Here is a 13,739-nt window from a genome sequence, read left to right as displayed (position 1 = left end):
TAAAATGAGATATTTGTAAAATCCTTTACAATCAATCAACCAACTAGCCTTTATTAAATACCTACTATGTGCCAGGCACTTTGTTCAATGGTGAGAATACAAAAAAATGCCAAAAGACAGTCCTTATTCATATTCTAAAGGGGGAGACAACATGGAAAAAAAAAAACCCCTATGTACAAACAAGATATAAATAAGATAAAATGAGATGATATCTGTAAAAGGCTTTACAATCAACCAATTACCTTTATTAAGTATCTACTATGTGCCAGGCACTTTGCTCAATGGTGAAAATATTAAAAAATGGCAAAAGACAGTCCTTGTTCATATTCTAAAGGAGGAAACAAAATGCACAAAACCATGTACAAACAAGTTATAGATAGGAGAAAATGGAGGTAATCAAGAGGGGGAAGTTGCTATTATTAAGGGCAATCAGAAAAATCTCCTTGAAAGAAAGTAGGAATTTAAATGATACCTGAGGGAAAATAGGAGGGAAAGAACAGGTAAAAACATTCAGAATTGGGCAATAGGGTGTTGTGTGTGAAGAACAGCAAGGAATGTGGCTTATATTTGATCCTGGAGCCACGGGGGTTTATTGAATACAGGTTAGCATGTTTAGGCTATGCTCTAGAAAAATTAATTTAACAGCTGAGTGTAGGATGGGTTGGAGGTGAGACTTGAGGCAGGGGGAAGAATCACATGGCCTCTACAGCTGTAAAGGGATGAGGGCTTGTACCAAGATAAAAGTAGTGTTCCAGTTGAGGAATGTTTATGGTTTCATGGATGTAGACCTACAGAATATCTTGAGGATGAGGTGTTCTCTAGAGGACCTTTAGTATTTCAGTTTTGGAGTGTCCTCTAGAGGACTTCCTTTTTCAGTTTTTGGGGTGTCCTTCTCTAGAGGACTTTCACTTTTTTAGCTTTTAGGGTGTCCTTCTCCAGAGGACCTTTCCTATTTCAGTTTTTAGGATGTCCTTCTCTAGAAGACCTTCAGTATTTCAGTTTTGGAGTGTCCTCTAGAGGACTTCCCTTTTTCAGTTTTTGGGGTGTCCTTCTCTAGACAACCTTCACTTTTTTGGTTTTTAGGGTGTCCTTTTCCAGAGGACCTTCCCTGTTTCAGATTTTGGAGTGTCCTCTAGAGGACCTTCCCTGTTTCAGTTTTTGAAGTGTCCTTCTCTAGAGGACATTCCCTGCTTCAGTTTTTGGGGTGTCCTTCTCTAGAGGACTTTCCCTGTTTCAGTTTTTGTCTTTTTATTTCCAGCCCCACAGTAGAAGCTTAGTATAAACTTAAATAATAATATAATAATATTATGTGCTCATAAATGTTTGCTTGGTGAATTAAATGGAACCAGATGAATTAGGATTCATATTATTATTTCTATTTTATAAATGAAATTAAAAAAAAAAAAAAAAAAAAAGAACAGAAATACAGAAAGGCCAAGTAGCTTAGTCAAGATTGTTTAGAAAGATTAGAACACAGGTCTTCTAACTTTTCGACAAAACAAACCATGATACTTTGCTTCAATTCCCCTCTTCCACGTGGTTTCATGAGTTCATGGATCTTTGTGACTTCTTTTGCTTTTCAAGGCTGCCCTCTAATGTTCATTTTAACCTGATTTTACCTGTACAAATAGAAAGGGGAGTGGGTTGGTGGTGTCCTACTAACTGATATAAAATTATTTATCCCAGTCTTTCAGTCTCTTTGTCCTAAGGACAAAGTGCCCAGAACTACAAAAGATATTTTCCTTCTCACCTACAACTGGGGCTTCAGATAATCACTTCCCAATACACTCCCCTTCTCTTTCCTACAGTATGACCATGTGCATACAGTATAATAAATAAATGGACAGCAGATACCAAGGAAGTATATGCTCAAGGGACTTAGATTTGTCAATGCTGCACCACAGAGGGATACCCCATGAATTTCAGTAGCTACTTGGAAGGATTTGGAGATAAACCTGAAACCCCAAGACTCATCAGTCCCATTTTTTGTCTAACTAAAGGCAAATCTTCTATACCTCCCTCCTTTCTCCTGTCTCCTCCTTTGGAATAGACTATTGATGCTCCTATTGAGAACATAGTGAAAAGACTCTAGATTTCTGATTAAAAGAACCTGACCAACAGGATGACCCCTGGCCACATCGATTTAATTGTCCAATGACAGAACTCTTCAGTAGGAGTACTCCCAACACTAATGCAGATTGCTACCATTTTGTACCTTCTCTTCCATACCCTTCCTTCTCACCCATGAAGACTTTTCCAACACAACGGAGACCCTTCTCTGGGTCTCTGAGGATATAAGCATAACAAACTCTTACTCTGTGACCAATCTTGTCTTTTTTTTTTTCTTATCATATATGTCCTTTCAATGATTTCTAGTTTCATTTTAGTGAAAATGGTACAACAGGGATGTCATTCATTTCTTCTAGAAGACTATCAACTCATTGGTGTTTGGATATTTTGAGTAACAACCAGGGGTTTACAGAGAGACAGTTGCTTAATTTTCAGTGTGAACATTTACCTGGAAAGAGCAGCTGTGAGTGCAGGTTGTGTGACACTCACAAGTCATTTGACTCTATTTGCCTCAGTTTCCTTATCTGTACAATGAGCTGGAGGAGGGACAAACCCCTCCAGTATCTTTACAAGGAAAACTCCAAATAAGGTCAGGAACAGTGGGATATGATTGAAAAATGATTAAACAACAAAATTTATCTGGAAAAATCAGCAAATGCTACAACTCTAGGCTTGATTTACTGTTTTATTGATTATCTAGTCTTTAAGAAAATGTTAATAATGCAAATCAAACTTAAAAGTGTATTGCTTACATTTTTCCTCTATGGGAGGGGTTGTTAAACAATGGAAAAAGGGAAGACCAACAATATAAATTGATGTTTGTAGATGGCCTAAAAATGGAATCACAGAATTCTGGAGTTTGGGGGAACATCTGAGACCATGTAGTCTAATCCATACCCTCCCAAAATCCTCAATACAACATTGCCAGCAAGTGTTTGTCCCACTTTTGCTTGAAGATTTTCAGTGAGAGAAAGACTTTCACTCTCTCTAGAGGAAGTACATTCTACTGACTGATATGTCTAATTATTGAGAAATTATTCCTGGCATTAAATCTAAATCTGCCTTTTTACAACTTCTTAGTATCCTCTTCCTTCTTTTCTACCACTCCATCGCTCTTATTAAAGCTATAGGAATCTGCCCAATTCTAAAGAAAAGTTTGTGTTTTATCTGTTTGGTGAGTTATCATGAGTCCAAAATTTATCACCTAGTTGGACAGCATCCTTGGGAAGCAAATGCAGGCTGTTTGTTTAAAAAAAAAAAAAAAAAAAAAAGGTAAAATATATGTAAAAAAATATGTAAATATATAGGCATACATATTTATATAATTCTCTTGCTGTAAAAGAAAAATCAGATCAAAAAGGAAAAAATGAGAAAGAAAATAAAATTCAATCGAACAACAACAAAAGAAGTGAGAATGCTATGTTGTGGTTCACACTCAGTTCCCACAAGCCTCTCTCTGGGTGCAGATGGCTCTCTCCATCATAAGACTATTGAAACTGGTCTGAATCCTCTCATTGTTGATGAGAGTCATGTCCATCAGACTTGATCATCGTATAGTCTAGTACAATGATCTCTTGGTTTTATTCACTTCACTCAGCATCAGTTCATTTAAGTGTCCCCAATCCCCTCTGTATTCATCCTGCTGGTCGTTTCTTAGAGAACAATAATATTCCATAACATTCATGTACCACAACTTATTCAGCCATCCTCCAGATTATGGGCACCCACTCAGCTTCCAGTTTTTTGCCACTACACACAGGGAGTGCCGACTGTTTTTAGACCAGTTCCATTGACACAGACTTGGAGAATTGGGGGTCACCGAGCCTCCCAGTTGTCTGAGTATCTCCCTTGTAAAATATGGATAACACACTCTCCACATCATGGGGTTGTTGCCTTTCCCCAGCAGAATGTAAATTACTTAAGACAAGGAATACTTCATCTTTGTCCTTGTATACTCGGTGCCCAGTAGGACCTGGCACATAGTAGGCACTTAATTAATGCTGAATTCACTCATTATGAGGAAAGCATAATGTATACACAGATGTAAGCTTCTTGGTTTGTGGGCTTCTCCTTCCTCTTCTTCCTGCCCCCAGGCTAGAAGTGAAGTGGACTTCCAAGAGGAGGGGGCCTGCCAAGGCAGCCATTCCCCTTCCCACGGACTCCCCAGGCTGCTGGTCCTTGCATCAGGCTTGTCGCCCCAGGCCCCTCCAGCTTAGCATTTGTTTCCCCCATCCTCCTGTGGGTCCAGCTCGTCCTCCATCCGTCCCCTCAGATTTGCTGTGTCTCTGTCTGTCCCTGGGCCCAGGTGGGACAGCCTGGCCCCCTTCTCAGCTGGGCCTGCCCACGCCAGGCAGCCCTGGTTCTCCCTCTGCTCACCCCTCCTTCCTCCCTCCTCCGGCTCAGCCCTGCCCTCACGTGCTTTCCCAGACACATAGCCGCCCCATGTGGGCTCTGGCCAAGCCTGTTCCTCTTCCCGATTGCAACAGGCTCCATGGGCAGCTCCCAGCCCTTCTTGTCCCCGCCCCAGCCCCAGTTCCACTCCCACTTCCTGAGCTAAGCAACAGGAGCCTGGGAGGCCAGGCCCGCCGCTCCCTGCGGCCCCCTGGGGGCACCTCAAGCCCCCCTGCCTTCCCCAGCTCGGGGCTCTGAAACTTGCCTGCCCCGGTTCCTCTCCAGGCCTCTGCAAGTCCTGACTTCCCTGGCCCCTCCCCGCCCCTCTCGTATGGACGCCATGCGCCTGTCCCCTGCCTGTTTCCTTCAGGGCCTGGTCTGGGGCCCTCTCATCCTAGGCCTCCTTGGGTTTGTGGCTGGTAATCATCTCAGACAGGTGAGGCAAGTAGGGCAGAGGGTGGGCGAAGGGAGAAGGGGCAGGTGGCTCACTGATCCATCCTTTCCTCCATCCCATCACCTCCCTCCCCCTAACAAGCCCATCTCTTCCTCCACCCTCAGGGGCCTCCGGACACAAAGTGTGGAGATAAGGAATATTATGAGCCCAAACACCAGATCTGCTGTTCCCGCTGCCCTCCAGGTGAGACTGACATGGTGGGAGGAAGCGGGCTTGGCCATGGCCGAGGATGAGTGGAAGAGGGTACAGAGGAGTGGGATCCATGCAGGGCCCCAGGACTCAGGGACTCCCAAATCCTTCCCCCCCTTTCACCCTCGTGTTCTGCCCTAATTCAGGGTCAGCCCCAGGCGGCAGTGAGCAGACCAGCTATCTAGGGGAAAAGCTAAAGAGATAGAGATGAAGTCCATGGAGAAATAGATGGCAAAAAATAATTATATCCTGATTTTGCACTGTATTTTGCTTCTTTCAAAGAACTGTCATACTTATCAGCTTATATTTTCTCCAAAACACCTTGGGAAGCTTATAGTCTCAGTTTACATACAGAAAAACTGAGGCTTAAAAATGTTAAGGGTGAGAAATCAGGTTTCCTTAAGAGTCTTGACTCCAGAATTCATGAAATACTGACGGGCAGACAGACCAAAGCTCTATTGCACTTCTAGGTATGTTTGTCAGAAGCTTCTGTGATAAAACACGAAACACCACCTGCGATGTGTGCCCCCCAGGCTCCTTTAATGAATTCTGGAACCACATTGAAAAATGCCAGTTATGTCGCCAGTGTGATGAAGGTAAGCTGCCGCAAGGCCGCGGCTAGGAGACGTCCCAAGGTAGAGGGGGATGAGAGACGGGATGGGCCCGTTCTTCCGTTTCAGAGTTTCCCCCTCTCTCCCAGTGCTAGGCTTTGAGGAGATAACTCCCTGCAATGCCAGCAAGAAAACCCAGTGTCGGTGTCGCCAGGGCATGTACTGCCCCAACCAGGGTGCCGAATGCGAGCACTGCGAGCCGCTCAGCCCCTGCCCGCCGGGCACAGAACCTGAACTCACAGGTCAGAGGTTACTGAGAGAAAAAAGGGGCAGGACCCTTGAGGAAGGAGGGGGGCTCCAGGGGAAGGGGAGAGGGGTAGTGTCTGGTATTATCCTGAGTCAAGAATATAACACTTCAGGGGCAGCTAAATGGCACAGTGGGTAGAGCACAGCCCTGAAGTCAGGAGGACCTGAGTTCAAATGTAGACACCTAACACTTCCTGGCTGTGTGACCCTGGGCAAGTCACTTAACCCAATTGCTTCAGGGGAGGAGAAAAAAACCCACCTCTGTTCTGGACCTATTGGGTACTCCCAGATGCTCCTTCTTGAAAAGAAATTCGTTCTCTTCCCCCATACGCTCATCTCGCTTCTGATAGCAGGGAGGAGGATAAAACAGGGAAATTGGCGTAAGAAAAATGAGGGAAAACAGCAGGTAAAGGCAAACTTTGTGTCCTGGGTGCTGGGAGACCAAAAAATGAACTTGGAAACTAATACTGAGAAGAGTTTTCAGGTCGTGACAAATATAATCACCACTAAGGAACAGGGCATTGATTAGAAAGTGACTCAGGAGGGCATGAAGATGGATAGACAGACAGACAGACAGATAGATAGATAGATAGATAGATAGATGGGTATTATCCAGCTGACATCTACCTCTCTTGCAGGTAAGCCTGGAGAGGCTGACAACAACTGTGTTCCCTGTAAAAACGGCTACTTCCAGAACATTTCTTCTCCTGACATTCGGTGCCAACCTCATACCAAGTGAGTGCCTCTTGCCCTTGGAATCGGGATTGCCAGCCTTCTCCTCCCTTCCTTCCCCACTGAGGAGGAATTGTCTCTAGTTCACCCCAATCACTTCATGGAATCCCTTTATTCTCTCCCCACGGTTTCTGGGAGTCACCCTGCACCTGATCCGACACACAAGGTAAAAATGGCAGGCAAAAGTATTAATGAATATGTCTACTATTTGTTCCTTTCTCCTCAGCTGTGAGGCCCAGGGCTTGGTGACTACTGTTTCTGGGACTGCCGAGTCGGATGCCAGATGCCAGATCTCACCATGGAAGATGCCAGGTGAGAGCCCATGGATCCGGGATGTGAGACAGAACCTTGTTCTCCATCTAAAGTTGATTCCTCACTTTTAAAATGGGGAGAAGTCAGTATTCTAGTTCTACCCAAAGTTAGGGTGAGGAAGGGGTGGCAAAGGATCCTTAAAGGAAAATAGGGAGGTGTATTCTTAACTATTTTATATCTACATACACACACACATATATTACAAAAATGTTACGTACAAAATGTAATGAGTCAATCTTCCATTATATACACTAATAATAATATAATATAATTTATAATAATTTCCCACTATATATATTAATATGGTAGCATACATAATATAATATATAATAATATGTTGTTAGGTTATATGTTATATATTACCATAATAACATAATAATAATATAATTTGGGCATCATTATTATCAGATAAGATCCTAAACAATAATTTATATATTATACACTATTATATAGAAGTCACATTATTTTATATTTATTGTTACTAGAATCATAGATTTAGTTATATATATATACATCTCTATCTCTCTCATATGTGTGTGTGTATATATGTGTGCACACTTTTCTCTGGTTATCCTTTCTAGATTTGTGAATTGATAATTTTATATATCCAAGAGCATCAAAGATCTAAGACTAAAGCGCCTCAGAGCTATCTAGTTTAATTCCCTCATTTTACAAATATGGAAACTGAGACCCAAAAAGGATTAGTGATTTTTCTAATGTTGCTACTGGATTGTTTCAGTCATGACCCCATCTCGGTTTTCTTGGCAAAGATACTGGAGTGGTTTGCTATTTCCTTCTCCAGCTCATTTTACAGATGAGGGAAACTGAGGTAAAGTGATTTGCCAGGGTCACACAAACTAGTAAGTGACTAAGGGTAGTTTTCAACCTGGAAAAATGAATCTTCCTGATTCCAGCTCAGAGCTCTATCCACTATGCCACCTAGATAGGAATCACTATAGAAGCAGATTTGAATCTAGTAGATTTAGTGCTAAAGATTAATAATCAGTAATATAACCTGAAACATAGAAAGAAACTTAATAATCATTTAACTCCACCCCTTTTTTCAGAAATGGAGAAAATGAGACCTTTAAAATTAAGTCTCCTTTTCAAGGTCAAATATCTATTTCACATCAGAATTCAAACAAAAATCTCTTAATTTCAAGTCTTATCTTCTTCCTATTAAGCTATGCTACATACTTATTCCATCAGGAATTGAATTTTATTTTCCTTATTCCCTAAGCAATGAGTTAGGGTGAGAGAGAATGGGGTAATAAGAATATTTATGTAATACTTTAAAATTAGCAGAGCTTTACTTATATTATCTCACTGGATCCTCAGGACAACCCTGTGAGGTAGATACTATCATTATCCCCATTTTCCTGGTAAGGAAACAGACTGAAGGAGATTAAGTGACTTGTCCAGAGTCACACAGCTAAATAATATTTGAGATGGATTCAAATCAGATCTTCAAGTCTAACTCTCTCTTATGGCAAACTGCTTCCAGAGTAATACTCCTGGGTTTTCATTGCTCAAAGTCTTGTGCATGTGCGTTTGTGTATACATAGATAAATATTCTAGGTTTTCAATGCTCAAGGTATATGTGTGTGTGAATGTGTCTGTGTATGAGTGTGTCTGTGTATGCATAGATATCCTGGGATTTTCAGTGCTCAAGGTATGTGTGTGTGTGTGTGTGTGTGTGTACATAGATCAATAAATATTCTGAATTTTTAGGGTTCAGGATGTGTGTGTGTGTGTATTTGTATATGAATCTATTGTGCATATGTATACATAAATATTCTGTATTTTCAATGCTCAAGATGTGTGTGTGTGTGTGTGTGTAGTGTACAGTGTATATATCTATCTTTTTCAATTTTTATATCTATATAGACAGATAGAAATATGCTGAAACTTTCCCTGGAGGGAGTGAGAAGGAATTGTTCTCCTTCACTTATAGATGGAAGAACTGAACCCCCCCAGATGGGTAGGAAATTACCTACTTACCCCAAGATTATCTCAAGGTGTGAATCAGAATTTGAACCTGTGATTTCTCTTCAAGTATCTGGTAGAAGGGGGAAGATCTATACCCACTCCCTTGCCTGGAGAAAAAAAAGATTGAAGATTTTTACAAATGAAGCTAGACAAATATTCACTACCTCAGGAAAGGATCTTAAATTAGTGATAGCCCTTCTCTCTATTCCAAAAAATACAAAAAGTATGGGTTCCCAACAGTCCAGTAGGCTGATCCCACTGCCTTTGGGGGTGATTCCTCCTGCTAGAGAAGATGGCCACACTCTCTTATCTGAGGTTTGGTCCAGCCCAGGAGTCCCGACTTTCCAGATGCTGTAACATATGACCAAAGGGAACAGGTGTCAGAATACCTGGATCATAGTGTTTAGGGACGCTGGAAGGTCTAAATGGTCCCTCTTTGTCTTCTGTGGAGCTGGAAGGGCCAGAGCATGCTGGCTTAGGCCTTAGGCTGTTCATGGATAAATGGGGAGGAAGGGATATCTCTCTTATCTTGAAACATCACCACAAAAGGAGATTCTTTCCCTAGCCTTCTTGGGAAACCTCATTCTGGTATATCACAACTTTGAATCCACATAATATTGTGGAAAAAATTACTGGATTTAATGGCAAATGACCTCAGTCTGCCCTGCCCACAGAATCTTGTCACTTGACCTTATGCCTCAGTTGTTTTATCTCTACAATGAGGGAGTTAGACCTCAAAGTACCTTCTCAGTTTAATTCAGTTATACTGACCTAATTTCCTTTTGTTCCAATCCAAGGCTATTTTCTCTTTTTTCTGTCTTTATAAAGAAGAGAGAAGGGATGGAAAAGAGAAGCTCACCTTCTTCAGGGTGGTTTCTATCAAAGATTCTTCTTGAGATCTCCTGATTGCTGCTTCTTTTTCAGGGTCAATAATCCCGCTTCTGAATTTTTCTCTTGCAGGGACAATTTTGCTGCTATATATCCTGATCCCCCTGGCTTCCATTCTACTCCTTATCATCGTCTTCTCCTATGCCTGGAAGAGGCACCCCTCTCTCTGCCAGAAGCTGGGTAAAAGGGATAGGAGAGGGAAGGGAGTTGGGGTCTCTATTCGGATGCACTGATGAATGGCCCATTTCCTCAGCGTTCCCCTCCATTCTCCTGTGCCCTCAATGGCCATTTCTCATTTTGCTTTTTGTAAAGTTGGAGGGGGAAAGGGACTTGTGACCTCTAGGGAGACAGAACTAGGGATCAAGATGGGAAGAAAGGTGGAAACTTTGAAAGAATCTGAGTTACTTTTGTTTTCATTGCAGGAGCACTACTCAAGAGAAGACCTGAGGTAAGGAAAATGTAGGAGGGAGGGAGAGACTGAGGGTGCATGTAGGATGGAAAACAGAGGAGAAGGAATAGGAAGAAAGGAGGGAAATATGCAGTGTGGGGTGGAAAGACATTTGGGGCAGTTAATAGGTGGCAAAGGGACATGGAACCTGTTTAAGTCTTAACGCAAAGTCATTGGTTGGGCTCTTTCCTACAGAGAGAAGATCTGAATCCTGCCCCAAACCAGGATGTCCCTGGAGCAAATCAGAAGTTCCCTGACTTGGTAGAACCATTCCTAAAAGCTGCAGGAGCTGCCCCTCCGGCCCCCAATGGACTTCCCCTACCAGCAGTGGAAACAGAAATCCTGCATCAACACTGCTCCCTGGGCCAGGGCCGAGAGCAGGGCGCAGAGCCCGAAGAGCAGAGCCAGGAGCTGCCCCATGGTAATTGTGGGGAGAGGGGAGGGGAAAGAGATGTATGGAATACAGGGCAAAGGAAAGTGGGGAACAGAACACCAAGGTGGATGCTGAACTCTTCAGAATATCCTCAGGCAAACTAAAACATAAAGGCTTATAAAAGAGACTGAGAGACCCAGAGAGACCTGCAGAAATTGTTTTAATCAAAGAGAGGGGCTAAAGGGGGAAAAAGGTTAAAATCCCAAAAAGTGGAAGGGAAAAAAAAATTGGAAAGGAAGGGATTTCTGAGTGGGTTGAGACAAGCTTTTATTAGAGCAGCACTGCTACCTTATTTTTGTCCCTTTTTCACAGGTACCAATGGTATCCATGTGACAGGTGGCTCAGTCACTGTCACAGGAAACATCTATATCTATAATGGACCAATCTTGGGAGGAACACGGGGGCCTGGAGAGCCTCCGCATCTCCCTGAACCCCCTTACCCTATCCCAGAGGAGGGTACCCCAAATTCCTTGGGCTTCACTGGACCACACCAAGAGGATGGGAAAGCTTGGCATCTAGCTGAGTCAGAGACCTTGGGATACTATGATCAATAGCTGGGAATGAAGAAATTACAATTTGCTGACTATTTGTGAAAATGCCTGAGGGAAATGGTGGAAAACCGGAGCACCGTGGCACCTGAGGCAGTCTCACTTGCACAGGATTTATAGGGGGTCTGACTCAGAGCCCCCTGGGAGGGCAGAGTTACCACCAGGTGGAATCAAAGGCACTTCTAAAGGTGGAGTATCTCCTGTGGGTAACGGACAGGTGTGCGTTGTCCTACCAAAGCACCTACTAAGCCTGCGGGGGTTCTCAAACTACGGCCCGCGGGCCAGATGCAGCAGCTGAGGACATTTATCCCCCTCACCCAGGGCTATGAAGTTTCTTTATTTAAAGGCCCACAAAACAAAGTTTTTGTTTTTACTATAGTCCGGTCCTCCAACAGTCTGAGGGACAGTGAACTGGCCCCCTTTTTAAAAAGTTTGAGGACCCCTGTACTAAGGCATCAAAGGGCATTCTAGACTTCATCATGCCAGCCATGGACACTGTGACAGCCTCTGATGCCATCCTGTCTGTCCAGTGGTTCTGCCCCACTACCCACTGCCCAGCACAGAGCCGCTGCGGGCCTTGAGGCATTCTCACCCCAGGCCGCTGGGATCATGGGACTTTCAAACACATTCACCCCAGCCTCTGGACCCAAGTGGTGGGATAAATGCCTCAGAAATACCAGGGACTGTGGAAGAGCTAGCCTGGACCTGAGGACAAATGGAAGAAGTCTTCTACAAGAAGAGAAGGTGTTCCAGGAAAATGGGGGTGGGGGGTTTAGATTTGGGATAGGGTTTTGTACAGAGGAGGAGGAGGGAAATATCAGGCATATTTAATTGCTTTGTAACCACTTGGAAATAAAGAAATGACTGAAAACTTGAAAGATTTTATTTATTCATTTGGGATTTAGAAAAATGCTTGTCAAAAAAAATGCTTATCAGGCAACTAGTTGCTGTAGTGGATAGAACACCAGCCCTGAAGTCTGGAGGACCTGAATTCAAATCTGGTCTCAGACACTTAACACATTCTAGCTGTGTGATCCTGGACAAGGATCCCCTGATTGTCTCAGGGGGAAAAAATAAAATAAAGGAAAAAAATGCTTATCAAACAGACAATTCTCTAAGAACTCCTTATAAAGGTATAGGATCACAAGGTAAACATTTCTTCTGCTGAGTTAATCTGGTTCAGGGACTTGTCTTTCAAGATAATGAGGAGAGAACTTGGAAACTTTAGATGAATGGATTTTTAACTTCTTTATTAGGCTGTGTTTCTCAAGTATCAGCTGTTATAAGTGAGTTTATGACATATATATCCTCTAACTCACTTATGTGAGGATATATATATATATGATATATATCATATCCTCTAACAAGTGTTTATGGCTACAAATAATCATTTGTTTTGGGTTGCAGTGGGATCCACATGCTTTATATAGCAATTTCCAAGAGGAAAAGGTCTTTTGACACTTAAAGAGTTAAACTTGTCTTCTTGCCCACAAAGAAAGACAAATCACTTCATCAAAGGTATATGCCACAAAGGTTGCCTATAAGGAGAACCAATATTTTGTTTTCCCCAGGAAAGAAAAAGGTTGAGTTTTTTCAAATTCTTATAGTAATGATTAGCTGAGACCACTTACTTTCACCTGAAAAAAAATTGCTATAGCAAATGGCATCATCTGACGGCTTCCTTAAAGATTAATGCTTTGAGCTTTAAATTGAAATGAATAGAATTACACTGAAATACTGGAATCACCATGATGAAGTACATCAGTAGATGAAAATGATTGACCCTGGTGGATAAAATTGCTTACTTGCTAGACATTTTAAAACTATTTAATCATTTTAGCTTACCATTAGTTAGATACCTAGGTAAGTCTGGCAAAGTTTTATAGAAATAAGATCTGCCTCTTAAAGATAAAAAGTTATTTTAAAATTTTTTTTGAAACTATTATGTTCTTTTTATTCTTTTTAAATTTTTATTTATTTAAAAATTAAATGCAAAAAAATTGCCATGTGCACAACAAAACATGAGAGGATTCAAAATATATCGCAATAAATTTCCATTTCATGTTCAGAGATGCCATCTTTGCTTTCTTGTAGGTTTTCTTTTGTTTTCTACTGTGTACTTTTTACTTTATTCTTTTTTAGCCTTCCCCTATCCCCAGGAAGGCTACAATTAAGCACAGATATATTTATACATGTATGTGTATATACATATACATAGATATCTATAATCTATAATATATATATTACATGTATATTCATTTATATAAATCTATGTAAGACCACACTATGCTCATTTGTCCTCTATTTTTCTGAAGGTAGATAACATCTTCATATGTCTATCTTTTTTTATTCACAATTTTTTCCAAATCCACCAACTCATCATTCCCTACATCATAGTAATATTACAACTTATATTGTCTAGTTATTT

The 13,739-nt window shown here is 41.8% G+C and overlaps 1 protein-coding gene across 1 annotated transcript; it reads left to right on the top strand.

Annotated features, from left to right (window-relative positions):
* Nucleotides 1-4,597: 4,597 nt before the first annotated feature.
* On the top strand, nt 4,598-11,659 carry LTBR (lymphotoxin beta receptor). Its single transcript, XM_003771243.4, has 10 exons — nt 4,598-4,897; nt 5,020-5,098; nt 5,575-5,700; nt 5,805-5,957; nt 6,600-6,696; nt 6,920-7,005; nt 9,955-10,062; nt 10,305-10,330; nt 10,526-10,751; nt 11,076-11,659. Exons 1-10 carry the CDS (start codon nt 4,793-4,795, stop codon nt 11,315-11,317), a joined length of 1,248 nt encoding a protein of 415 aa, XP_003771291.2. The 5' UTR covers nt 4,598-4,792; the 3' UTR covers nt 11,318-11,659.
* Nucleotides 11,660-13,739: the final 2,080 nt, after the last annotated feature.

This window comes from Sarcophilus harrisii, chromosome 5 (genome assembly GCF_902635505.1).
Source record: "Sarcophilus harrisii chromosome 5, mSarHar1.11, whole genome shotgun sequence".
NCBI lineage: Eukaryota > Metazoa > Chordata > Mammalia > Dasyuromorphia > Dasyuridae > Sarcophilus > Sarcophilus harrisii.
This window is presented reverse-complemented; position numbering and strand designations above follow the sequence as displayed.